Genomic DNA, 21,912 nt, shown 5'->3' with positions numbered 1-21,912 from the left:
GGGATAGTGCGAAATAGATAAAATTTACTCAGACAGAGAGGATTGTATAGAGTGTTACGATACATGGTGAAAAAGAAATAGAAACTGGATGCACACGAAAGCGAGCGAAATAACAGAGAAATTTGCAGAGAGTAATTATACAAGTGGCAAATGCATGTGGAACAGAGAATGAAGGCAAGTAATGTGCCATGAATGAAGTATGTATAAGAAATAGCATGCATGTACATATAGTGATAGCAGGCGGCGTGTGTATGAACCACGAAGAGTTGTATACGTTGTAGGGAGTGGGCACATATAAGAGGAGAGAAAGGTAGAAGCCACCAGCGTTGCGACGCTGACGCAGGGCATGAGAAGGGGCAGAGAGTTCAGGCGAATAGGGTTTGATAGATGCTGCCGGGGACGTGTCGTTGGAGTTTGAAGCGGCGTTTGCAAAATTTATGGAGTGAGAGGAAATCTGGGAAGTCGACGCTGAAGTCATCGATAAAGTATTTACCGGATTCATGTTGAATTTTTTTGTGAAAAATGTAGCCGTCTTTGTCGACGTAGGTAAGGACAAAAGCGCCGAAGTCAATGGCACTGAAGCGGTAGAGAAAGTAGGAGGTATGAGAGCCGAAGGAGAGGCGATTGGTGGAGGTGAGTAATTTACCGGACGAGCGAGAAGAAATAGAGGCAGGAAAGAAAGTAGAGTAGTAGTGGGTGATGGAAGGGGGCTGGTTGGAGGGATAGAAGAAGGCACAATGTGTGTCATAGAGGAGATTAGAGGAAGATATGCTGGTGTCGGAAGAGGGGGAATGAGAACGCAGTTGAGCGGAAGAATTGTGGAAATGAGAAATATGTTTAGATAGAGTTTGTTGTTTAGAAGTGGAGATGGTTTGATTTTGAATAGCGGAAGATGTGCGAGATTTAGGCATAGATTTCCTTCTAGAGATATTAGAGGTAGAGAAGGGGTTGACAGAGCCAGGAGCGATGTGATCTACGCTGGCTTGACGGTGAGCATTTTTGTTAGGTAGATTGTTAACAGAAGAGGTAGAGATATTTGGAGATGCAGTGGAGGAGGGGACAGATTTTATATCGGGCTTGCGATGGTGACGATAATAGCATTCTCGGATAAGAAAAGTGGCTTTTTGGACAGAGAGGTCCCCATGAAATGAGGGAAGGCGTAGCGTATGTCTGATGCGTTTTAAAAAGGCATTGAAAGGCTGAAAGGGTCCAAACCAAGAAAGAACTTGGCAGAATCGATCAAATTTGACCGTGTCATCATAAGGATCGCACAAAAGAGCCCACAAATATTTGATATTTTTTGCATAGTACTTAGGTTCGGGCTTGACGAGTTCTTGAAGGACTTGCTCGAATTCTCGGAATGGGATGATACTATGACGTCGAAATTTCCACAACTGCTTGCAGACACGTTTTCCAAGCGGATCTGGACACATCAAATCAATATAAATCACTTCGAGCCGTTTCAAGATCTGCGGAAAGAGAGGACGCCTCGAAGCACTTTCGTTCCAACAGCAAGTTAGAAGATCCTTCACCGATTCGGGCCAATGGTGCAGGAGTCTAGGCCTCTCGCCCATGAGAACCATATTCGTAAATTCGTCTTTACCCTGCATATTGGCAAACAACTGCTTGTAAGAAATCATCTCCCAAAAAATCAGTCCGAACGAATACACATCAGTCTTCTCTGTGTATTGATATACTGGCATTGACTTATCATAGCGAGCGCGCAGAATCTCTGGGGGGGAATATTTTAGGTTACCTCGAAAGTCGTGGCAAACTTGGTTTCTCCTTAAATCTAGGGACAGCCCGAAATCAGAAATCTTTACAGTGTAGTCCTTGTCTACCAAAAGATTGGCCAACTTCAGATCTCGATGGACTACCTGATGAGCATGGAGCCAATTCAGCCCTCTTGCTATATCCATTACAATGCTCATTCTCACGCTAAGGTTCTTGATATCACCTATACAACTCTTCAGATTCCCCCGAGCCAAAAATTCCGTCACGATCACAACTTGGTTAGATGGGTTCAGGCAGACCCCCAACAACAACAACACATTCGGGTGCTTCAAACGACGCATCAACCGCAGCTCTTCTAACTGCGATTCTGCGCTCTCAACCGTCAGCGGGTTCTTTATCACCTTGCAGGCAACCAAGAAATTGCAATACTTAGCCATGTACACATGACCATATCTGCCCTCTCCCAATTCTTTGATGAACACCAAGTCCTCCCAGCTAATCAGCTCGTCGAAATATTTGCTCAACACATCTCTTGGAAGCGCGGACTTCGTACGGAATTCAGTCCCGTGCTTCGATAAAATTTGCAACAGCTTTCCTGACCCGCCCTCTGCATCCAACAAATGCATGTTCTTCTCTGCGCTCGACAATACACAATAAGTCGTCCATCACATACGGCATCGTTAAAAAAAGAGAGTCAGTCTTCCCAAGCGCATTTATTCACTGTACCCTCTTCTTCCTCTTCAAAACGTACTATCTTCAATACAGATATTCTTCAAGATCAAGGCACTTGTTCCTTGGACCTTCTCGATGCTTGAATGCAGGAGTTTCACAAGACTCCGTATCGCGCCCGAATCTCCTATAAACGCCTTTCCTTCATCTGTTCACACCATCCCATACGTACACATATCCCACAAGAACACTCTCCTGTCAGACCCTCTTGGGAAAAAAAACACCCCCAAATAACATACCGTCCTCTGAGATAACTCTCAGAGCCCCTAACACCTCATTCAGCATTCTGGCATCGCCTACCTCCAGCATCTGTGCCAAAAGCTGAACCCCCCCTTCTGCCATAATTTCCTTCCGATTGATCTCTAGAAATCGAAAAACCGCATGCATTGTCGTCAGAGTTATGTCCATATGATACATGTGTACCAGAGGCGGAGTTTCTTTCTCTCCGCTCGAGAACATACCGTTCAGCGCCAAATTCCACAAGGAAGAGAGGCATATGATCTGCAGGGCAACGTTATCCGCAGCTGTCAAGACCTTGATCAGCTTTTTCGCGACATTCTCATCTGACATAATACTTCTACCTCTCTCGTTTACCGAAATGCTTCGAAATACTTTGGCGGCAGCTAACTTCAACTCTGGAACCTCTGACTGCATGTACTTCAGTAGAATCTCGGAAACGCCCTGGCGGCAGACCAGCACCTTCAACTCATCTGTACACAGAATACCACACAAAGAAAATATGTCAGCGCGTCACATCAACATAGCCCCTGTATCGCCGCATCTCTCTCGGACTTCCACATGTACGATGACATGTGTGTACGTTGTATGTATGAACATTGATAATGTGCATGTACATGTGTGCTCGGGGTATGGTGTTTATCATCTACAATTACTCTTTCACTTTTTTTTCTCTATTTCCTCGAGATTTGCTGATTACCAGCTTTGGTTCCGAAGACAGATAAAGAGTGCTCAACAAATGCCGCGAATGCAACGAACGTGATTCTTTACGCACCATTACCCCGCACTTTGTCATGAAGTGCTTCTAGCGTATACAAAATTTTGCTTCGATCTTTACTTCGACGTAAGATAATAAAGTGGTTTTTCAAGATCGACAGCTCTTTATCCTGGGATCTTAACTTTGGATTCATCCTTCAGTAGATTGTGTTTCAAAATGTACCGAGAGACCAACTTGTCTGGACAGTACAAAAAATAATAGCATGCCTGTCGTATAGCATTGATCAGTCCCACATATGTCCACAATTCACAAAAGCCGTGCACACGCGTGCATATCAATTATACACTGTCCTTGTACTTGAAGTACGGCCGTCTGGATCCCCCTTAGTTTGCTATGGACAACCCGTCTCGTCTGTTCGTGCTCTTGAACGCACTCCGCTTAAAAGCAATGGCTAAACTAGAGGTATATTTGCAAGACACTTAGCCAAGTGCCAACAACTATGAATATTGAACAACGTACATTAGTAGAAACCAAAAAAAAATTCGGGATATATAAATCGTCGCGACAAATGTATTCCTTTGTTGAATCTCACGTTCTTCTGAAGGGTCTAGATCGCTGATTGTACAAATACACACAAGTTTGTAGTTCTTTGTCGTCACTTTGCGTTCTTTAGAGTGCATCTTATCTTGTCATCTGCGCCTTCGTCTACCGCAACATCTCGAAAAAAAATACGCGCATTCTATTATCCTCCTCGAGCGAGATTAATACACTCCCCTCGCTCTCAAAAACAAGGTGCTCCTCTCAATTTAGTGTCGCTGCGTTCTTCGCTGTTTTAATACAGGGAGAAAAAAGGGAGAACATATCGTGCATTGTGGACACGTACGCAATCCAAGAACCGGTGCCCACCTCAGGTAGGAGCCTTGCCCAGACCGTTTTCTTTAGAACAGCACAGGTCAGGTCGCTTTTTCGCGCGCACGTTCTGATAGCAAGGGACTCTTTTCTCACTCTGACCTCGTTGAGAAAAACGTAGGGATAAGCAGGACACGCGCATGAGAAATCCGTGGCCGAATTAGCTTCATGTCTGTGCAGTTTCGAAATTGTATACACAAGAGAAAATATATTTCTGCAGAGAAAAATTTGTACACACACTTTAGAACATTTCACACAAGCACTGCGTTCCAGTGAGAGAGATATAGCTTGTCTCGCACAAGTCGGAGCAGCCCTCTTTTATCGAAGCTCCACTTAAAGAATACAAGGCTCGTGTGATCTCTAGAAACAGCTCTTCGCGAGACACGCCTACGAAGAAAGAAGGTAACGTCTACACGAGATAGAGGTGTGCGTGTTATGTATATGGAAAAATCGTGAGAAGTGAAGCGTGTACGCACAGGGGGCGACTCCTTTGCGGGTTGTGTTATCAGGCTCGCATACCCTTGGGTTTTGCGTCTACCTTCAGCCCCAGAGCTGACGACGGCGACGACGCTGCTATCAGACAGCACTTGAGAATCTCACATGTGTGTAATCTGAAGCCTCTTGGAAAAGGTCCTGCACTAGCGATATGCAGAGGCGTTGCGTGGATATAAACGTAGAATACCTTAAGCGCTGTTTATATATGACGCTTGGTTTGAAGAGGATTGACGATTATGACGTTCGTGCGCGTTCTACTCACAGCAAGAGTGTGACAGGTTGGGTCAACCGCGTTCTACGTGGCACAGTGCAAGTGTGATGCGGGTGCGGAAGCGTGCTTCTTCTGGTTCCGAGGCTGTTCTTGAGTTGGGTCGCTCTTGTGCTTGTCGTCAGTACCCTGCTGTCAGGAAAGAGGCCTTCTTTGCCCGCCAGCTTTTCTATTCTCTGACGGACAAAAATGTTTCATTTCTTGACAGTGAGGCCGATTCCGCCGACCTGTGCGGTACTCCTCCTCTTTACGAGGCAAAAATCCGGCTGCTTTGAGACAGTCCAGCTCGCGAAAAGTGTCTGTGTTGCTTGGTTGTGGGTGTATTATTTGTATATAAATTTTTTAAGACTAACAGAAGTGTTTCTCGCCCCTTTTGTTTTCTTGATCCCACTGTGTCTGTATTGCGATGCGCGCATATTACCATTGCAGACGAAAAGAGAAGGGCGTGTCTAGAACGAGGTAGAGAGATGAAGGAATATCCCAGTATTGAAGCGGGGCTGTACGAAGTGCAGGGAAGGAGGGAGACCATGGAGGACACGCACGTAATGTTCGAGGATCTGAAGGCAGTCCTGGACGCCGTACCCGACCATACGGCGTTCTTTGGAGTCTATGATGGACATGGAGGAGTATGTGTATAGTTTTGTGTGAGAAATGTACGGGGCATAGGCTGACGATAAAGGATTGTGGAAGGTGGATGCAGCGAAACTTTGTAGAGATTACTTGCACAGGAAGATTGTGGAGGCGCCGGAGGTACGCATGAGGGGGGGGAGAGAGAGGAGAAGAGAGAGAAGTTGACGTGTGTGTATAGTTTCGGTTAGGGAGGATAGAAGATGCGATTCGGGTTGGGTTCAGGGAGACGGACGAATTGATTGTGATGAAGAGTAACGAGAATCAATGGATGAATGGGTCGACTGGCGTGATTTTATTATTGATGGAGAGGAGGCTGTACGTGGCGAACGTTGGCGATTCCGAGGCGTCCTTGGTGGAATTGAATGATAATGGCGAAATGGACTATACAATTCTGACAAAGATTCATCGCGCGAGCGACCCGAAGGAGAAGATGAGGATCGAATCGCTAGGCGGACATGTTTTCTTCAACCGTGTGTTTGGTTCGCTGGCTGTATCGAGGTCTTTTGGAGACAGCCGATTCAAAGTGCCTAAGACGTCTCAGAATTTCGTGTCTTGCGAACCTTCGATCGGTCAGTTTGAACTGACGACCAGAAGCAGGTATTTGGTGATAGCGTGCGACGGATTGTGGGACGTGATGAGCCATTACGAAGTGGCGAAATTTGTCCAGAACCGTCATCTTGAAGGGAGAGGAGCAACTCAAATAGCGACTGATTTGGTAGAGGAGGCGTTAAAAAAGAAAACAGAGGATAACGTTACAGTTTTGGTTGTCATTCTGAATTGGGATCATGAGGAGACTTCTACTGGTTCTATAGAAGAGAAAATTCCCGATGCTCAACCTCATGATGACGTGCTCGATTCCTCTTCTGTTATGGAAGAGTCGAAGGCATAGTTCGTTTTTTGGGAAACAAAAAAAAATTGTTCGAGAAAAAAAGGCGGTCCTATCTTCTCACGGACTTTTGCTATATGTAGAGCCTGCTGAGTAAACGCAAAAACATTGTTTGAATGCGTTTCCGATTTACACATTCTCTTGAAAATTTTCGAAATGTGTCAATCTTTGTCATTTGTGTCGTTGGCGTTCTCTTCACCGTTTTTCACCCCATTACAATCAGACGATATCTTTGCTTTTTTCTGTCTATGCCGTTCTCTTGCCAGTTCCTTCTTCCTCTTTCTTTTCTGACTCTTTTTCGCCCGTTTCTCTTCCATTTCTGATCGGCGTTCTTGGAGCCTGTCTTGAATTTCTCGCTCCTTTCTCTCTTCCTCCGTCCTCTCCAGCATCTTCTGAAGCCTAAACATTTCCTTTCGACGGCTCTGCAGATACTGGTGACAGTCTCCGCTCCCGGCTCCGGCGGACGATCCTTCAAGAGAGAGTCAGAGAAGCAATACACACACATAACTGCGAAGGGGGGTTCACCTCCCCGAGGGGCGGAGCCCCTGCCGCGCCGGTTCAAGTACATGCGCGCGCACCTCTCGAGTTTCTGAGGGCTATTCCTTCAGTGGAAAAGGACTCGGGCGAGTAGCTTTCGCTTGTCATGAGGCCAGGGAAAATTTTTTGGACCGCCGCACAGCTGAACGTGTCTCTTTTCTGCCCCACTCAGGGAAGCTCTAGTTGCGTTGGGCGCTCTTTCCTTGTGATACGCGTGTGTGTTTTTTTTTTGAATTGTCTAAAAAAAATAACCCATTCCTCTCGAGGCGCGTCGTCAGAGAGGCTCTTTTGGCGATGGCGACTCAAGGCACACATGACTTCTTTGTCAAAAAAGCCAAGAAGAAGGCCTCGTGCGGCTCTTTCCAGACGATGTGTACGTCTCGTCCTTTTGGGGCTGTCCTTCGCGTGCGCGTCGGGGCCCTTTCGCATTTCTTCGCTGACCTTTTCTCTCTGCCGAAACGTGCGAAGCTTTGCACCCGAGCCTGATGAGAGCGATTTTTAGGAAAGGCTATCATTTGCCAACGCCCATTCAGAGGAAGGTCATCCCAGAGGCGTTGGCTGGACGCGATGTGGTGGCCATGGCACGAACTGGAAGTGGGAAAACTCTGAGTTACGCCGTTCCAATATTACAGAGGTTGAAAGAAAAAGAAGTTGGCTTGAAATATCCCCCTGTCAGAGCGCTGATTATCTCTCCTACGCGCGAATTGTGTCAGCAAATCTATAAATACATCGAACAGCTGAACAAGGCGTCGTCTGCAGGACTAAGAATAGCCTTGATATTAGGAGGAGACCAGATGCTTTACCAGTTTGAAATGTTAAGCGCTTATCCCAACTTGATCATTGCCACTCCAGGCAGGTTACTTCATCTCGTTCATGAGACCGGCATCTCTCTGGCTCACGTAGAAATACTCGTTTTGGATGAAGCGGACCGACTTCTGGAGTCAGGACTTCAAACAGAGTGTCAGACCATTCTTCAACAATCTTCTCTGTCTACCAGGCAGACGCTTCTTTTCAGCGCCACACTGCCCGGATCTCTCGTGGAATTTGCCAAAGTCGGTCTCAAGGAGCCGGCTCTCATCCAGTTGGACAAGGAGAGACAGCTCCCTCCGACTTTGAATATGGCGTTTATTTCTGTTCGAACGGAACAAAAATCAGCTGCTTTGCTCGTTCTTCTCAAAGAGCTCATACCCTCTCCCTATCAAGCAGCCATCTTCACTTGTTCCAGACACCATGTAGACTATCTATATGAACTCCTCACTCAGCTTCGGTTTACGGCCGTCGCCATCCACGGACAGCTCGATCCCTCTTCGAGGAAGATCAACATGGCCAAATTTTGCAAAAAAAAGGCTCAGTTCATGATTGTCACCGACCTGGCCGCCAGAGGCATCGACATACCCCAACTGGACGTCATCATCAACTACGATTTCCCGGATAAGCCGAAGCTGTTCATCCATCGCGTAGGGAGAACTGCTAGAGCCGGAGAGGTCGGATACGCCTATTCCTTCGTCCAGCCCGACGAACGAGGATACTATTATGAGCTCAAGTCTGTTCTGAACCTGGAAAGGCGATCCAAGGAGCAAGAACAACAAGCACCTCCCCCGCCTCAAGATGATGGGCAATTCGTCAACAGATATGTCAAACCCGATTTCTCCACCTTTCTAGGTTCTATTCCCTCTTCTTGCCTCTCCACTTATTCGGACTTGGTTCAATCCGCCCTCGCCAAAGACTGCAACCTGCAGAAGCTCCACGCCAGCGCTCAGAACGCCAAGAAGCTGTATCGCACCATCTGCCGAAAGCCTGTTCCCTCGGCCGTCCTCGAGGGAAAGCGTCGACTTGACGGCACCCTCGGCGATTCCCACCCTCTGTTCAAGCACCTGGAGACTGACTCCGACTGCGGGCTCGAGCGATTCATCCAGACGAACCTCAAAAATTACAGGCCGCCTCAAACGATTCTGGAGACCAAAGACGAGCAGAAGCACGCAACCACTGCTCCCTCGGACGCCTCATTGGCCATGCTCCGAAAAAGAGCATTCCATCAATCTAAAATTTCCAAGGCGGAGCATCACGACCTTCCGGAAGTCGAACTCGACACAAAAAAAACAGTCGATTTCAAACGCTCGATCCAACCTGAACCTTCCTTCAAAGACGAGCGATACTTTCTGGAGTGCCTTCCCCCTTCTCAACCAAGCTACTTGTCCATTCGCGACAAACCTGTCCATCCAAACAGTCTCGAGGCGTCCGTGCTCGACCTGACCCCCGATTGCAACCAAGACCTACTCAAGCACCGCAGTCTCATGAAGTGGAACCGCAAGAAACGCAACTACGTCCGCGCGGAAGACCTCCCTGAGCACAAGAAAAAGCTCAGAGTCAAAAACGAAGCCGGAAAACTCGTGATCGTCGGCGCCAAAAATCAGGGAAAGCTCTACGAGGAATGGTCGAAGGCGTCCGGGAAAACCCTCGAAAACCCCCTTCCTCCGAGCAGTCGGTTCAGAGAAACTCACCTCCTTCCCCCGATGCCGAAAATAGAGTTCGATCGCCGTAAGGCAAAACACGTCACAAACGCCCTCCAGTCTAAACTTCGTCAATCGAAGAAACACAAGAAGAAGGGCGCCGGTCGTCGTTAGAACCCGGCCCATTCCAAAATGGCGGCTTTTGCGAGATTCAACCGCCTGAAAGTCGGCGTTCTTTGGATTGTGGGTAATTCCGTTAAAAAAAAAGCTATAAAATACCTTTTTTATCAAAAAACTAGTTCTTTATATACACTAAAGTGCCCATATCTGTTGAACCCCCGAGATGTCTATTGTGACGCTGGCAACTTGCAGTCTGGCGCAGTGGTCGCTGGACTTTTATGGGAACCTAAACCGCATCGTCAAGTCTATCGTAGCAGCCAAGAACCTAGGGTATTTTTTTTGTCAGGCGAGGGGTCGAAACGCCCGCGCGCATCGCGTTCGCGGGTCCTCACGTCGTGCTTGCTAACGTAGAGGTGTAGCGCTCGATATCGTCTAGGTCCCGAGCTAGAGCTCTGCGGCTACGGATGTGAAGACCATTTCCTGGAGCCCGACACCGTTGATCACTGTTGGGAAACGTTAGAAATGATTCTGAGGACGCCGAATTTGACTAAGGACATTTTGGTGGACGTGGGCATGCCAGTTTTGTACCAAGGCGTGCTCTATAATTGCCGCGTTTTTATTTGCGATTCCAAGGTTTTGCTGATTCGCCCGAAGCTCTACTTGGCAGATAGCGGGAATTATCGGGAATCCAGGTACTTCGCCTCTTGGAAAACAACAAGAAGAATTGAGTCGATAATTTTGCCGAAGTGCATTCAAGACGCGACCGGACAGGCGCAGGCTCTTTTTGGGTGGGCGTATCTTCGTTTGAACGACACGTTGCTCGCGTCTGAAATGTGTGAGGAGCTGTTCGTGCCCGATTCGCCTCACCTGTCGCTAGGCCTGCACGGTGTCGAGATATTCGCCAACGGCTCTGGCTCCCACCACCAGCTGGGGAAGTTGAAGCAACGCGTCGACTTGATTCGCAGCGCCACCGTCAAGGGGGGCGGCATCTATTTGTACGCGAACCAGCAGTGCTGCGACGGAGGGAGGCTCTATTACGACGGGTGCGCGATGATTGTCTGCAATGGAGAGGTGCTCGCGCAGGGACGACAATTCTCGCTTGACAGCTGTGAAGTGATTAGCGCCACCGTCGAGTTGCAGGTCGTGAGGAGCGCGCGCGCCTCGATACACTCTAGGTGCGAGCAGGCCACCTCTCACCGTCCCTACATACCGGAGGTCAGGGTCGACTTCAGCTTGACGCACCCGCCGAAAAGGGGCACATTCTACACGCGAAGGCTGTCCCAGCCGGTCGAGGTCGAGCTTTGCGAGCTCGAGCAAGAAATGGCTTTCGGCCCGGCCTGCTGGCTCTGGAGCTACTTGAGGCGCTCGGGCGCGTCAGGGTTTTTCTTGCCGCTGTCGGGCGGTTCGGACTCGGCGTGCGTGGCCACCATCGTGGCCATCATGTGCAAGTTGGTCATGCAGTGGTTGGACAGGGCCGACCCGAGGGTCGTCCGAGATGTGAAGCGCATAGGGCGATATAGCGAAACAGAGGACTTGCCGAGGTCGAGCGAGGAGTTGTGCAAGAGAATTTTGTACACATGCTACATGCAGTCGCAAAATTCGTCGCCCGAGAGCCGCGACCTCGCCGACCGCGTCGCCAGCACGTTGAACACGAGCCACAGCACCCTCGAGATCGACGCTATCACGTCGGAGATCGAGAAGGCGACGACGCACGCGCTGGGCAGCAGAAGGCCGAGGTTCCGCCTGCACGGGGGAACGGCCGCAGAGAACCTGGCCCTGCAGAACATGCAGGCGAGGTCGAGAATGGTGCTGTCATACGCGATGGCTCAGCTCGCCGTGTGGGCCAGAGACTCGCCGTCGCAAGAAAAGTCAGAAAACGCGGACCGTTCCTATCCGTCTTTGCTCGTACTGGGGAGCGGGAACTTAGACGAGACGTTACAGGGGTACTTTACCAAGTACGATTGCAGTTCGGCGGACCTCAACCCGATAGGTAGCATTTCAAAGGTGAACATACGCGGGTTTCTTGTGTGGGCGTCCGACAGGTACGAGTGGCTGGTGCTGCGGGAAGTCGCCGAGTCAGAGCCCACGGCGGAGTTGGAGCCGTACGACGAGAAGACGGGCAGGCAGAGGGACGAGGTGGACATGGGGATAAGCTACGAGGAGTTGGCTGTGATGGGCAGGCTGAGGAAGCAGCACTTGTGCGGCCCGGTTTCCATGTTCCGCCGACTTTTGGGGATTTGGGGGGACAAAACTGCCAGAGAGGTGGCGGAGAAGGTAAAGCGGTTCTTCTACAGATACGCCACCAACAGACACAAGTCAACTGTTTTGACGCCCAGTTACCACGCGGAGAGTCATTCTTCGGACGACAGCCGGTACGACCCCAGGCCGTTCTTGTACAACGTCAAGTGGAAGTGGCAGTTCAGCGAGATAGATTCTTTGGTTGCCGAGACGGAGGAGGAGATGAACGCGTAGGCCGTCAGGTGATCTCGAGAGGTTCGCTGCAGACAAGGTGCTGGTAGCCGGAGTTGGAGAAGAACCTGGCTTGATACTTGCCGGGGCGTTGGGGAGGCGAGAACATGACCCGCCCGCTCCGCGACTCTCTGTCCACGGCGTCCAACTTGAGGTACTGGTACGAGACGCATTTTTTGCTGGAGGACGCGGCGTCTTCTGGATAGATGGCGATCCAGCAAGAGGGCGTGAGGTCGACAGAGTGAATAGAGAAGTCGACCGTGAGCACGCGGACGTCCGACATGGTCAGGCTGATGCGGTCGAGGTTCTCGATCAAGATGGGGTCGCTGACGGCGACGGGGACGCGGCGGACGCGGTGGGACCAGTACTCCAGCACGTACCGGCCGGGGAGGCGAGGCAGAAGGAAGTCAAGGAACTCGGAGGAGTTCAGTCGTTTGGAGGCCTCGACAGAGGGGCGATTATTGCCGGCCGCTTTGACCAGGCGGACCAAATCTTTTCCGCTGGGGCGGACGGTGACGAGGCGCCAAAAGCAACGAACCGTTCGCGCTTGGTTCGTACTCGCGTCCTGCTCGAGGACTTCGAAGCGAACGGAGTCCGTTCTGGGAATCGCGATGCGAGAGCTCGTCGCTATGGCCAAGTCGCCATAGACGGCGGAGAAGAACCGAAATTCGTACTCGTAGCCGCCAAGACTCGACGCCTCGTCCTCAACGCGCCCGAGACTGTTCAGAGGGTAAGACCTCAAACACCGGTGAGACGGCTTGTCCGCGCGGTACAGCCCAATCCAGTCGCGGTCTGACAGGTCGCCCCTCAACACAGAAAAATTACAACGAATTAACATGTCACCCTTTTCTGTTCTCTCCAAACTCGCCTTGAGCTCCACCTCCGGGCCAACTCGAAACGGACACGACGTCATCACAGGCTCGTACGATCCATTCAGAAACAAGCGCGCCTCGTACAGCCCCGGCCTCGACGGGAGCTTGAAAAAGTGAGACGAACGGCGCCTGCCATCTGTCAACGCACACGTCAAATATCGCCCGCTCGAATCGCGAAAGTTGTACAGCCCGATCCAATCCTTCGCGGTAGGCTGCACCGCATCAGGAAACTCCCAACTAATCGCGACCCAATCCCCCAAATACTCCACAACCAAAGAAAATAAACTTTCCATCCTCGCGTTCATCCTCGCCAGCCTCTCTGTCGCCGTGGTCAACAACGACTTCTGGTGCTCTATCTCGCACCTCTGGTACTTCGCCTTCGTCTCGCATCGGCGGAGCAGGTCCGAGGCCCTCTCCAACTCGGCTCTCATCTCTTCTATCTCGGACTCCAAATTGTCCTCACCCCTGCCGTTCAACAAAGGCAAGTACTCGTAGTCGACCTTCAGCGGCAGCACCTCGCCAATCCGACATCTAACCCCGTCCACGCCCTCATCTCTCTCTTCCAACCAAACGTCCCCCCCTCCCCGGTCCAATCGACTCTCCTCCTCCTTCTCGCCCGACTCGTCCGCGGACGACCCCTCCTCGCTCTCGCCCAAAGGCGCCGCTCGCCTCATGTTCGACAACAACAACCGCCTCCTCATCTCACTCAAAAGCAAAGACGCCTCGGGGCCGCCCACTCGACGCTCCTCCACCTCCCTCAACCCCTTCATCATCCCCTCCAAAAGCTCTCTCTTCTCTCTGCAATGGTCGCGCAGACTCTCATTCACGCGCTCCAGACTCTCCACGTCCCTCCCCAGCCTCGCGGCCTCCTCCCTCACTCTCTCCTGACGCGCCGACACCGACTCGTGGAACTCTTCAACGCACTCCCTAGCATGCTAAAACCACGCGCAAACTCGGTCAGCACCCCCCTCCTCAACCCCCCACATGTCAAAAAAAACTCTCGCATACCTGCTCCCTCTGCTCTCTAGACATTTCCCGAAGCTGTCGAATGGCCTCCGGATCGTGTCTCAGGGCGAACAGCGTATCGTAGGCGTCCTCCATGCATCCCTCGTTCTGGCCCAGAACCAAGCCGATGACGCTCCTGGTCACCCCCTCGTCCTCCGGAAACAAAGACTTGATCTGCTCGACGCCGTCTAGCGGCTTTCGCCCGGAAACTCCGCCCGCCATCCTGCCCTCCTCTTCCTCGTCAATTCCCGCAATAACCTGCTTCAACGCCTCAATGTATTAAGCACACTGCAAACCGCTGAACCAGAACTAGACCGCCTCGGCCGCGACTGCGTTCGTATGTTGCGCACTCTAGCCCGGAGCTAACACTGCCGCCAACCCTCCACAAAAAAAAAATCACACCCCAGTATCGAGAAAATACACAAAAAAACCACAGTGAAAAAACAACACCGCACCCGCCGCGCGCGCACGGTGCCCGCCCAGGCACCAACGAGCGCCCTCCCCCCCCCGCGCGGACACGGCAAGCCGACCGCGGAAAAAAAAAAACAAACTGTCAACCTCGCGTGCAAAAAATATTCACAAAATAGGGACGCTTTATGAAACGCTAAAACTCGGACGGCGCGGCAACCGACGAAGCGTAGGGAATGGGCTCTGCGCAATACTCGTGCCGCGGCAAATGTCTGGGCGTGAGAAAATGGTACGGCGGACGGGAGGGCTGCGAGGGCGTGTAAGCCACCCTAGACGAAGGCCGTCGACAAGGAGTAGGTGTATGAGGACAAACCGAATTAACAGACGAAAGCGCAGTGCGAGAAGAAGCATTTTTAGACTTGGGCGTAGAAAGAAGACCAAGTCGAGCTTTGCGATTCTCTTTTTCTCTAAGCGCTTCTTCGTGTTCAAGCTTTATTTGTTCTATCAAATAGCTAAGATAGTCCTTGCCTTCAAACATAAATCTCTCACCGCTGTTTTCCTGAGCCCAACGCTCTAGAGCTTGAACCAGCGTCGCGGTCTCGCTGGGGAGCGTAGAAACACGCTTTCTTAGACGCTCTTCTTGCTTCAAATTAGACGCCTTCTTGGACAAAAGACGCTTGGGGTCGGCTGTCATGACCTCTAACTGCGCCTTCTCCTGAAGCAGATAATTTCTCTTTTTTATTCGATTGATAATCGGAATGGCCAAAGAAACCTTGTGTTCCAACTGAGACGCCAACGTCTTCAAATGCTCTAATGTACCTTCGTTCGCCTGATCGGCAAAACAGCTCTCAGACAACAGTCGCTCGGACTCCGAAATCCCTAACTGGTTCCAATAAGCTCGAATTTTCACTTTGAGCTCAGCTACCATCTCTTCAATCTTGGACTGACGCCTGGCACTCAACGACTCCAACTCTCTTTCACAAACGCGAATCGCAGATAGCGAATAGTCCATGCGCTTTTCTAAAAACTCCTTCCTGTAACTTTCCGGCACTTCAAGTAAATTCCATAACGCTTCAATTCTGTTTTGATGATCACGAATAATCAACTCCCTCCTCACCCTCACGCTCTTCAATGACGACGCCATCTCCTCTAACATCAACACGTATTTGGGTGACACCCTCGATACCGACTCCGGCGCCTCGGGTATATAAAGCTCTACCGCCTCACCCAGTTCTGAGCACAACTCAACGATCTCCTTCTTTAACTTGTTCACCTTCCGCTCTACCTTCTCCTTCTCCCCCTCCTCCTCCAACAGCACGCCCCTTAGCTTCTCCAACATCCCCAGCGAGAGGTCCTGCACATCATTAGACTCCAACTTCTCCAACGTCTCCAGCGACATTTCCTCCCCAAACCCCCTCGTACCCGCCGACGTCAACTCCGAAAAATACCCGAACACCCTCACTGGACGCTCCAGCTCCAACTCCAATTTGCATATCCTCACCAGCGCCCCTCTGATTGCCTCAAAGCGCTCCTCCTTCAACTTCAAAAAAAAAGTCAATCCCTACGAATACACGTACACACACGCTTCGTGTCGCGTCGCGCGGCTGTCTCTGCAGGACGCGCCTGTCTCGTACCTTCGCCATCCTGCCGAGGCTCTTCGAAAGCGCATCGTAAATGGTCACCAACGAACCCTGATCCCCAGTCACTAGGGCACTCTCTACTTCCTCCGGCGACAAGTCCATGGCCTTTCCGAGACTTTTGATCTGGTTCGTGTAAGCCTCTATGCTTCGCCTGTATTGCTCGCGCACATTGCGCTCTTGGCGCAGCAAATTCTTATAGACGCCCTCTACCTCGCACATCAAGTGCTCGTAATGCTCTTCTCTCAGGGCGCGCGACAGCCCAATTTCGTCCCAAACCAACTCTAACTCCTTCAACGTCTGCTCCTCGCAAGCGAGCAACCGGCTGCTTTTCATACTCTAACTCAGTCTGCCTAACACTGGAGAAAAAAACGGGTCTATCAAAGTAATTCGTTTTTAACAACGGCTACTTAACGGCTACTTGTCAAATGCGCAGCGCAGCGGCAAATATCTTTTCTCTGATTCTCTCCTTCCGCCGCGAGTTATTTTGACGCATCACGTTCCCTTGTTCCACACACAGGCGGACCCAGTTCGTCTGGTGTCTCTCGACACGCCGCGCGCCTCGCGTGCCGTCCTTCAGTAGCGAAGCTCTACCCGCTTTTCGACAACAGACAGCGGACCTTCGCCGCTCCTTTTTTTTTATTCTGTGTCCCCTCATTCTAGCCCTCTTTTGGCGACCATGTTTCACGTCTCTCGAGAAGCGCGCCTTCGCTTGTCTCAAGTGCGCCCACGCTCGTCGTGCGGCCACGTCAAAGTGCCTTCGCGTGCAAGCCAACTCGCTGGCCCCCCCCCGCGCCCGAGAGCCTACATCGGGAGACAGCTGTCGATTACCGCGTCTGTCGAGCCGACGATCCTGCACCTCGAGTCCCGATCGAGATCACTTCATGTCACGTGGAGCGACCAGCGGACCAGTCAGGTACTGTCGTCAAAGCCGGACTTTTCGGCGTTTCCGAACCGCACGTATTGCGTGCTAACACATCGAGGACAGTTTCATTGGAATTGGCTGAGAGACCATTGCCAAAAGGCAACAAACGCGTCTAAATTAAAAACAAACGCTTTGAATTTATCGCCGCCCAAAACTGGACCTGTCAAAACGGCCATGTACGCAAAAAAAAATAGTTGCTATACCCTAGACACCACGACTCATTTCTATCCGCCTCAAGCATTGCAAACACCCTGGAAGTTGCCTGGGATGACGGACTTCGATCCATCTATCCGCGTACGGCCCCTCTCGACAAAATTTTTTTTCGACAAGTCAGAGTACTGACCAAAAAGGCACGAAGTCGACTGGCTGAGACGGAACGACTACTCCGCCACCGCACAGAGGAGTCTCCAACTAGAAACTGCGCCCATTTCTTGGAACAAGGAAGAATTCCAAAATCACGGCATGCCAACCTACGAATACCGTTCAATTCTAGAAGACGAAAGAAGTACGCTTTTTTTTTTTTTTGCAGCTTTCATTCTGACTAATTTCAAGCTCTCTATCGTCTTCTCAGCGATGTCAACCTTCTCGGAGTCGCCGTCGTCAGACAATCAGGAACCGGCGAAAACGTCGTGCGCGATTTGGCCTCGAAGCTGGCGTCTGAAAACTTCATGACTTATGAAGGCGTGCAAGACGTCACGCTGACAACTCCAGACGTCCAAGACTCGGAACTCTCGTCTCCTCATCAGGACATGTGTTATTACGAATCTCCTCCGGGAATTCAAATCGTACAATGTCTGAGCGACGGCGGAGAGGCCAAATTCCTGGATGGGTTTCGACTGGCGCAAAACTTGAGGAAAAATGCCCCCGCACATTTCGAGCTGCTCAGCCTTCTCAGACAGCCGTTCGAGTCCATGGGCGAACGTCACCGCCTTTTGTATGCGTACGTTGCTGAATTTTTTTGGTGATTTCGCGAAGGATAGAGCCGACTAAAAGAGAGCAGACATCCTATTATTGGCGTATACAATTCTGAAGTGAGGGGAATATGTTGGTCGCCCCCGTACGAGGGAGTTCTCAACATATACCCAGAATTTGTTGAAGTTTACTACGAAGCGAAAAAAAACTTCTCAATGGTTCGTTGCGCGCGGTTTTTGTTTTATTTTTTTTTTTCTGACCGTTTATGTTAGATGATTAGTGATCCGGAATACGTTGTCTGCCACTCGATGCAACCTGGAGAAGTCCTCGTTGTCAACAATCGGTACGCAGAAGAGGTGGTGGGTGCGCACAGCTGAAAGAAGTTCCTGATGTTTTTTTTGAAGCCGAGTATTGCATGCCTATACGGCCTCTGCCGAACAGTGCAGGTATCGGTGTCTGCACGTGAACCTCGATCACTATTTGAGCAGGCTTCGCGAGCTGGCTCAGGACTACGCAGAAAAACACGACGTCATTCATCAATGTGGGAATTGAAAAAAAATTCGCGAATTTATGTACACTGAACGCGCGATACAAGCCATCGTATCGGTTTTTTTTTGTCGCAGAGAAAAAATTTTAATCATAAACGTGTTCCACAGTGCGATCGATGCTTTTCCATTTTTCTTCGACGTAGTTCCAATTGACTACTTTCCACCAGTTCTCTATGTACTCCGGTCGTCTGTCTTCGTAGTCGCCGTAGTAGGCATGTTCCCACAGGTCGAGGATGAGCAAGGGAACTGCCTTTGGAATTGACAGAGCGCACTGGGAGTTGTAGGTGTTTATGATTTCCCATTGTCCGTCCATGTCGACGAGCCAGGTGTTGCCGCATCCATGGAGGGCGAGAGCATACTTGGTGAACTTCTGGGGGGGTGAGAGAGAGTTCAGAGGAGAAAAGGGGGGGGGGAAGTGCTGAGGTGCCGTACGCGTTTTTTGAAAGACTCGAAGCCGTTGAAGTGTACACGAAAGTTCTCCATCATGGTTTCGGAAGGTGGTCTATAGGAGGGCGTTAGGGTGTTCCACATGAAGTTGTGGTTCCACAGATGGGAGCAGAACGCGTTGATTTGAGCGTCTACTATTTTTTTCGAGCTGCGACGGACGACGTCGTCGAGCGGCAGGAGTTCAAACCTGGAGGCTGGTGAATTGAGAGGTCAGTTGTTCCTTCGTTTAGGGGAATGGAGGGGAGAGACGTACGTTCGACATAGTGGTTGGCTTTGATGACGTATCCCAAGTGCAGTTTGTTATAGTGGATATTTATCTCCTTGGGGCTCCACAGAGGAGACAGGCCGCAATCGATTTTGTAGGGCAGTTTGGGGAGGACAAATAGAGGGCGCGAGATCTGTGAAAAAAAAGAATAAATTCAGGGATTTAAGGAGTTTTCGTGTTGAAGGATCGCGGTGCGTACGTTGGGAGTTGCAGCCGGACGGGGTGAGGAGGTCGCATGCCTGGGTTTTAGGTTTTTGAAAGCGGAGGTTTGGAACATGGCCCACAGGGGAAGTGCTGGGGAGCTGGCCGAGGAGGGTTGTGCAGATTGGGCGAAAAAAAATAGGAAAAAAATATTTTTTTTTTTGGTTGCTCGAGCAGAGGGAGGGGGCTGAGTGGGGGGGGATCTGTCTCGCGTGTGTAGCGGCATTTGTGCGAGCAGGTGCGAAGTGGTGGGCGCAGGTGGAGAGGGGGGGTTGGAGAGGGGGAGTTTGGGGTGGGGCCCGCGTGTGTATCAAAAAGTTGTATGTGTGTCGAGAAGAAAGGCGCGGGAATGTCATTTTCGATTAGTGTTGGTGTGGATCAGAGCGCATTGGCCGCATCTGTCTCGCGTGTGTGAAGCGGAGGGGTTAGGCCGAGATGCACTCAGTCACCGCTACGGGCGGGGCGCAGAAGGCCTACGACTTGCTGTCTTTTTCGAGTGACGAGGAGCAGGATTGCGCGGCCCAGCCAGGACAGGCGACGAGGAGCGCCAACATGACGGGTACGGCAGCGAGGGCGGGGGTGTTGGAGGTTGCACGGAGAAGTGAATATTGACGCATGTGGCCTCGGACGCAAGAAAGACCGCGACTTAGACGGGGCCACGACGCACTCGTCGGGCCGTGGAGTGTTCACGGTGCAGGGTCGAGGCAGGAGCGGAACGAAGAAGGAAGAGGACGAGTCGACGATCATCGAGGCAGAGTTCGAGCGCCTGTATAGCGACGAGAGCGAGTGGCTGATGAGGGAAAGAATGAGAAGGATGGGAGAGGTGTGGGATGAGTGCCAGGTAGCGATCAAGAATTTAACCGAGGAAGTGTACGAACAATCTTTGTCTTGTGTGACGATGTATGTCGATAGGGCTTCGTCGAGCTATGATTGGCTGAGTCGCGAAATGTCGTGCGCGTGGATATCTCTGGGCGCATCGAAGTCGGACGCGCGAGAGTGGTTTCGATTGCTAGGAGAGAGGTTGAAAAGGAGGAGCCATTACTTCGTGGTGCATTTGCGGTCGGACTCGTGTCCAACTTTGAACTACCTGATGACGGAGTTGGGGAGACAGGTGAATCCGGCGTCTAGAGGGTCGTCGAACGCGAGTTACCAGGACGTGATCGACGCCTTCAGCGCGTATTCGGAGAAGGAGGAGTCGGTTCGCCAGCCCACATTGGTCTTGTTGTTAGAGGACTTGAACTTTTCCGACGCGGTTTTGCACAGTTTTATTCGAATTACGCATTTTTATTCTCAGCAAATCAAAATTGTTTTTTTGGCCGACACGGAGGCGAGTCCGGACCTTTTGGTGGCGAGGCTGCCCAAGCAGCTCCTCGGCTTGCTCTGCGTTAGGAATTTTTATTTGGAGCACTCGTTGCAGGTCATAGACCGCATATGTCGGAGTGTCATAGCGGCTGACAGGCTCCCGTTCCACCTCGACGGGGAAGCGTATGCTTGGCTCCTGTCCGGACAGGAGCACAAGTTTTACTCCGTCAGTGCGTTCGTGGACAAGCTCAAGCTCCTGTGTTGGACGTTCTTCTACATGTGCGACCTCAGCTGGCTCTCCTCGTCCAGGAGGTCCAAGTCCATTCTGAAGCAGGCCGTCCAAGTGTGTCCCTACGCGCTTGATAAGGCGGTCTACCAGGCGTGCGTGGAGTCTCCGGACTGCCAATCGTCCGCGCACCTCGTGCTGGGACCGGCCAGGCAGGACGCGCTGTTCTCGCTGATTTGTTCTTGGTACAAAATATTTCGAAAAAAAAAAGCCGCATTTTCGGACGCGCTTCAGTGCTATTCCGCCCTCCTCGACGCGCCGCTGCAGAGCGCCGTCAGACCTCGGCGATACGACTACCTGCATCTGGTGACCTCGCCGGCGTCGTATGTCCGACGGGCGGTCGACGCGCAGCTGGACCCGCACCGCGACCTCACCAGGACTTGTCAGGTCCTCTGCTTCGTCACGAGTCAATGGAGTACCATTTTGTCTTCGTCCAAACGCCTCGAGGTCGTGCGATCGCTGTCGTACATCTGCAGCCAAATCGTTCAGTGCGATCGACGCGCACCGCCTGTGTCCATATCCCTCATCGCGTCCAATCAGCTGTCCGTCGCCCAGCCGCCGCCCAGCCTCCTCTCGCTCATCTCAGATGCGAGGACGGCGGTGCAGGCATTCCTGCTGGAGCACTGCCTTGCCGACGACTCCTGGCCGCACAACCCGGTATCTCGCGCCTTCACCTTCCACCACCTCCAGTGGCTGAAGGCGCGCCTCGACCCGGACCTGTCGCTCTCCTACAGCAACGCCTACGCGCGGCTCGTCCGCGACCTCCGCTAGGCGTCGCCCCGTGGCCCGTCGCGCCCCTCGAGGCCTCGGAGAGCTTAAGGCGCGATCGGCCCCGCGATCAGCCGTCGCTTGGCGAATCGTCGCGCCCTTCGGGGTGCTTAAGGCGCGATCGCCCCCGCGATCAGTATCTGTCTCGCGTGTG

General features: G+C 51.5%; 8 protein-coding genes across 13 annotated transcripts; 4 read left to right on the top strand and 4 right to left on the bottom strand.

Moving 5' to 3' along the window:
* Positions 1-130: 130 nt before the first annotated feature.
* On the bottom strand, positions 131-4,098 carry LOC126328213 (dual specificity protein kinase shkC-like). Its single transcript, XM_049995992.1, has 3 exons — positions 4,011-4,098; positions 3,365-3,392; positions 131-2,106 (listed from the first exon to the last, which is right to left on the bottom strand). The coding sequence occupies exons 1-3, from the start codon at positions 4,096-4,098 to the stop codon at positions 366-368; spliced, it is 1,857 nt and encodes a 618-aa protein (XP_049851949.1). The 3' UTR covers positions 131-365.
* A 461-nt stretch (positions 4,099-4,559) lies between these two features.
* On the top strand, positions 4,560-6,723 carry LOC126328221 (protein spalten-like). Of its 3 annotated transcripts, none has more exons than XM_049996002.1 (4): positions 4,560-4,729; positions 5,520-5,716; positions 5,781-5,840; positions 5,899-6,723. In XM_049996002.1, the coding sequence occupies exons 2-4, from the start codon at positions 5,558-5,560 to the stop codon at positions 6,607-6,609; spliced, it is 930 nt and encodes a 309-aa protein (XP_049851959.1). In that variant the 5' UTR covers positions 4,560-4,729; positions 5,520-5,557; the 3' UTR covers positions 6,610-6,723. The 3 variants fall into 3 exon arrangements, with proteins under 3 accessions (XP_049851959.1, XP_049851957.1, XP_049851958.1); XM_049996000.1 differs by having other exon boundaries at positions 4,593-4,753; XM_049996001.1 differs by having other exon boundaries at positions 4,593-5,146.
* Positions 6,724-7,403: 680 nt separating this feature from the next.
* On the top strand, positions 7,404-9,888 carry LOC126328220 (uncharacterized). Its single transcript, XM_049995999.1, has 2 exons — positions 7,404-7,516; positions 7,612-9,888. Exons 1-2 carry the CDS (start codon positions 7,438-7,440, stop codon positions 9,765-9,767), a joined length of 2,235 nt encoding a protein of 744 aa, XP_049851956.1. The 5' UTR covers positions 7,404-7,437; the 3' UTR covers positions 9,768-9,888.
* Positions 9,889-9,936: 48 nt separating this feature from the next.
* On the top strand, positions 9,937-12,185 carry LOC126328218 (glutamine-dependent NAD(+) synthetase-like). Its single transcript, XM_049995996.1, has 2 exons — positions 9,937-10,043; positions 10,133-12,185. Exons 1-2 carry the CDS (start codon positions 9,937-9,939, stop codon positions 12,183-12,185), a joined length of 2,160 nt encoding a protein of 719 aa, XP_049851953.1.
* LOC126328219 (uncharacterized) lies at positions 11,604-14,429 on the bottom strand. The gene is made up of 2 exons (XM_049995997.1): positions 14,063-14,429; positions 11,604-13,989 (listed from the first exon to the last, which is right to left on the bottom strand). Exons 1-2 carry the CDS (start codon positions 14,279-14,281, stop codon positions 12,190-12,192), a joined length of 2,019 nt encoding a protein of 672 aa, XP_049851954.1. The 5' UTR covers positions 14,282-14,429; the 3' UTR covers positions 11,604-12,189.
* A 187-nt stretch (positions 14,430-14,616) lies between these two features.
* Positions 14,617-16,478, bottom strand: LOC126328211 (uncharacterized). 2 transcript variants are annotated; one of them, XM_049995991.1, is made up of 3 exons: positions 16,102-16,478; positions 15,890-16,007; positions 14,636-15,821 (listed from the first exon to the last, which is right to left on the bottom strand). In XM_049995991.1, the coding sequence occupies exons 1-3, from the start codon at positions 16,438-16,440 to the stop codon at positions 15,712-15,714; spliced, it is 567 nt and encodes a 188-aa protein (XP_049851948.1). In that variant the 5' UTR covers positions 16,441-16,478; the 3' UTR covers positions 14,636-15,711. The 2 variants fall into 2 exon arrangements, with proteins under 2 accessions (XP_049851947.1, XP_049851948.1); XM_049995990.1 differs by having other exon boundaries at positions 14,617-16,007; positions 16,102-16,465.
* Positions 16,479-16,766: 288 nt separating this feature from the next.
* On the top strand, positions 16,767-18,493 carry LOC126328228 (trimethyllysine dioxygenase, mitochondrial-like). 3 transcript variants are annotated; one of them, XM_049996006.1, is made up of 8 exons: positions 16,767-17,020; positions 17,093-17,205; positions 17,268-17,323; positions 17,388-17,534; positions 17,582-17,969; positions 18,030-18,159; positions 18,214-18,284; positions 18,346-18,493. In XM_049996006.1, the coding sequence occupies exons 1-8, from the start codon at positions 16,784-16,786 to the stop codon at positions 18,491-18,493; spliced, it is 1,290 nt and encodes a 429-aa protein (XP_049851963.1). In that variant the 5' UTR covers positions 16,767-16,783. The 3 variants fall into 3 exon arrangements, with proteins under 3 accessions (XP_049851963.1, XP_049851962.1, XP_049851964.1); XM_049996005.1 differs by having other exon boundaries at positions 16,784-17,205; XM_049996007.1 differs by lacking the exon at positions 16,767-17,020 and having other exon boundaries at positions 17,199-17,323.
* An 81-nt stretch (positions 18,494-18,574) lies between these two features.
* Positions 18,575-19,513, bottom strand: LOC126328229 (superoxide dismutase [Fe]-like). Its single transcript, XM_049996008.1, has 4 exons — positions 19,401-19,513; positions 19,190-19,334; positions 18,922-19,130; positions 18,575-18,856 (listed from the first exon to the last, which is right to left on the bottom strand). Exons 1-4 carry the CDS (start codon positions 19,476-19,478, stop codon positions 18,575-18,577), a joined length of 714 nt encoding a protein of 237 aa, XP_049851965.1. The 5' UTR covers positions 19,479-19,513.
* Positions 19,514-21,912: the final 2,399 nt, after the last annotated feature.

The sequence above is a fragment of the Schistocerca gregaria genome, unplaced genomic scaffold (assembly GCF_023897955.1).
Source record: "Schistocerca gregaria isolate iqSchGreg1 unplaced genomic scaffold, iqSchGreg1.2 ptg001104l, whole genome shotgun sequence".
In the NCBI taxonomy this organism is placed as follows: Eukaryota; Metazoa; Arthropoda; class Insecta; order Orthoptera; family Acrididae; genus Schistocerca; species Schistocerca gregaria.
This window is presented reverse-complemented; position numbering and strand designations above follow the sequence as displayed.

What these genes read in the sequence shown, in the direction of transcription:
- LOC126328219 (XM_049995997.1), bottom strand. Translation starts at nt 14,281, where the DNA reads ATGGCGGGCGGAGTTTCCGGGCGAAAGCCGCTAGACGGCGTCGAGCAG. An exon ending in CTAGAGAGCAGAGGGAGCAG is followed by an intron (nt 13,990 to 14,062) that starts GTATGCGAGAGT and finishes GCGTGGTTTTAG; the next exon opens with CATGCTAGGGAGTGCGTTGA.
- LOC126328221 (XM_049996002.1), top strand. Translation starts at nt 5,558, where the DNA reads ATGAAGGAATATCCCAGTATTGAAGCGGGGCTGTACGAAGTGCAGGGA. An exon ending in TCTATGATGGACATGGAGGA is followed by an intron (nt 5,717 to 5,780) that starts GTATGTGTATAG and finishes GGATTGTGGAAG; the next exon opens with GTGGATGCAGCGAAACTTTG. An exon ending in AGATTGTGGAGGCGCCGGAG is followed by an intron (nt 5,841 to 5,898) that starts GTACGCATGAGG and finishes GTGTGTGTATAG; the next exon opens with TTTCGGTTAGGGAGGATAGA.
- LOC126328228 (XM_049996005.1), top strand. Translation starts at nt 16,784, where the DNA reads ATGTTTCACGTCTCTCGAGAAGCGCGCCTTCGCTTGTCTCAAGTGCGC. An exon ending in CGTCACCGCCTTTTGTATGC is followed by an intron (nt 17,970 to 18,029) that starts GTACGTTGCTGA and finishes AAAAGAGAGCAG; the next exon opens with ACATCCTATTATTGGCGTAT. An exon ending in GTCCTCGTTGTCAACAATCG is followed by an intron (nt 18,285 to 18,345) that starts GTACGCAGAAGA and finishes TTTTTTTTGAAG; the next exon opens with CCGAGTATTGCATGCCTATA.
- LOC126328211 (XM_049995990.1), bottom strand. Translation starts at nt 16,440, where the DNA reads ATGAAAAGCAGCCGGTTGCTCGCTTGCGAGGAGCAGACGTTGAAGGAG. An exon ending in GCCTCGGCAGGATGGCGAAG is followed by an intron (nt 16,008 to 16,101) that starts GTACGAGACAGG and finishes TTTTTTTTGAAG; the next exon opens with TTGAAGGAGGAGCGCTTTGA.
- LOC126328229 (XM_049996008.1), bottom strand. Translation starts at nt 19,478, where the DNA reads ATGTTCCAAACCTCCGCTTTCAAAAACCTAAAACCCAGGCATGCGACC. An exon ending in AGCCAACCACTATGTCGAAC is followed by an intron (nt 19,131 to 19,189) that starts GTACGTCTCTCC and finishes TCAATTCACCAG; the next exon opens with CCTCCAGGTTTGAACTCCTG. An exon ending in TCGAGTCTTTCAAAAAACGC is followed by an intron (nt 18,857 to 18,921) that starts GTACGGCACCTC and finishes CCCCCCCAGAAG; the next exon opens with TTCACCAAGTATGCTCTCGC.
- LOC126328218 (XM_049995996.1), top strand. Translation starts at nt 9,937, where the DNA reads ATGTCTATTGTGACGCTGGCAACTTGCAGTCTGGCGCAGTGGTCGCTG. An exon ending in GTAGCAGCCAAGAACCTAGG is followed by an intron (nt 10,044 to 10,132) that starts GTATTTTTTTTG and finishes GTAGAGGTGTAG; the next exon opens with CGCTCGATATCGTCTAGGTC.
- LOC126328213 (XM_049995992.1), bottom strand. Translation starts at nt 4,098, where the DNA reads ATGCACTCTAAAGAACGCAAAGTGACGACAAAGAACTACAAACTTGTG. An exon ending in TCTAGACCCTTCAGAAGAAC is followed by an intron (nt 3,393 to 4,010) that starts GTGAGATTCAAC and finishes GCTGGTAATCAG; the next exon opens with CAAATCTCGAGGAAATAGAG. An exon ending in GAGGAAATAGAGAAAAAAAA is followed by an intron (nt 2,107 to 3,364) that starts GTGAAAGAGTAA and finishes GACGGTTGAGAG; the next exon opens with CGCAGAATCGCAGTTAGAAG.
- LOC126328220 (XM_049995999.1), top strand. Translation starts at nt 7,438, where the DNA reads ATGGCGACTCAAGGCACACATGACTTCTTTGTCAAAAAAGCCAAGAAG. An exon ending in CGGCTCTTTCCAGACGATGT is followed by an intron (nt 7,517 to 7,611) that starts GTACGTCTCGTC and finishes AAACGTGCGAAG; the next exon opens with CTTTGCACCCGAGCCTGATG.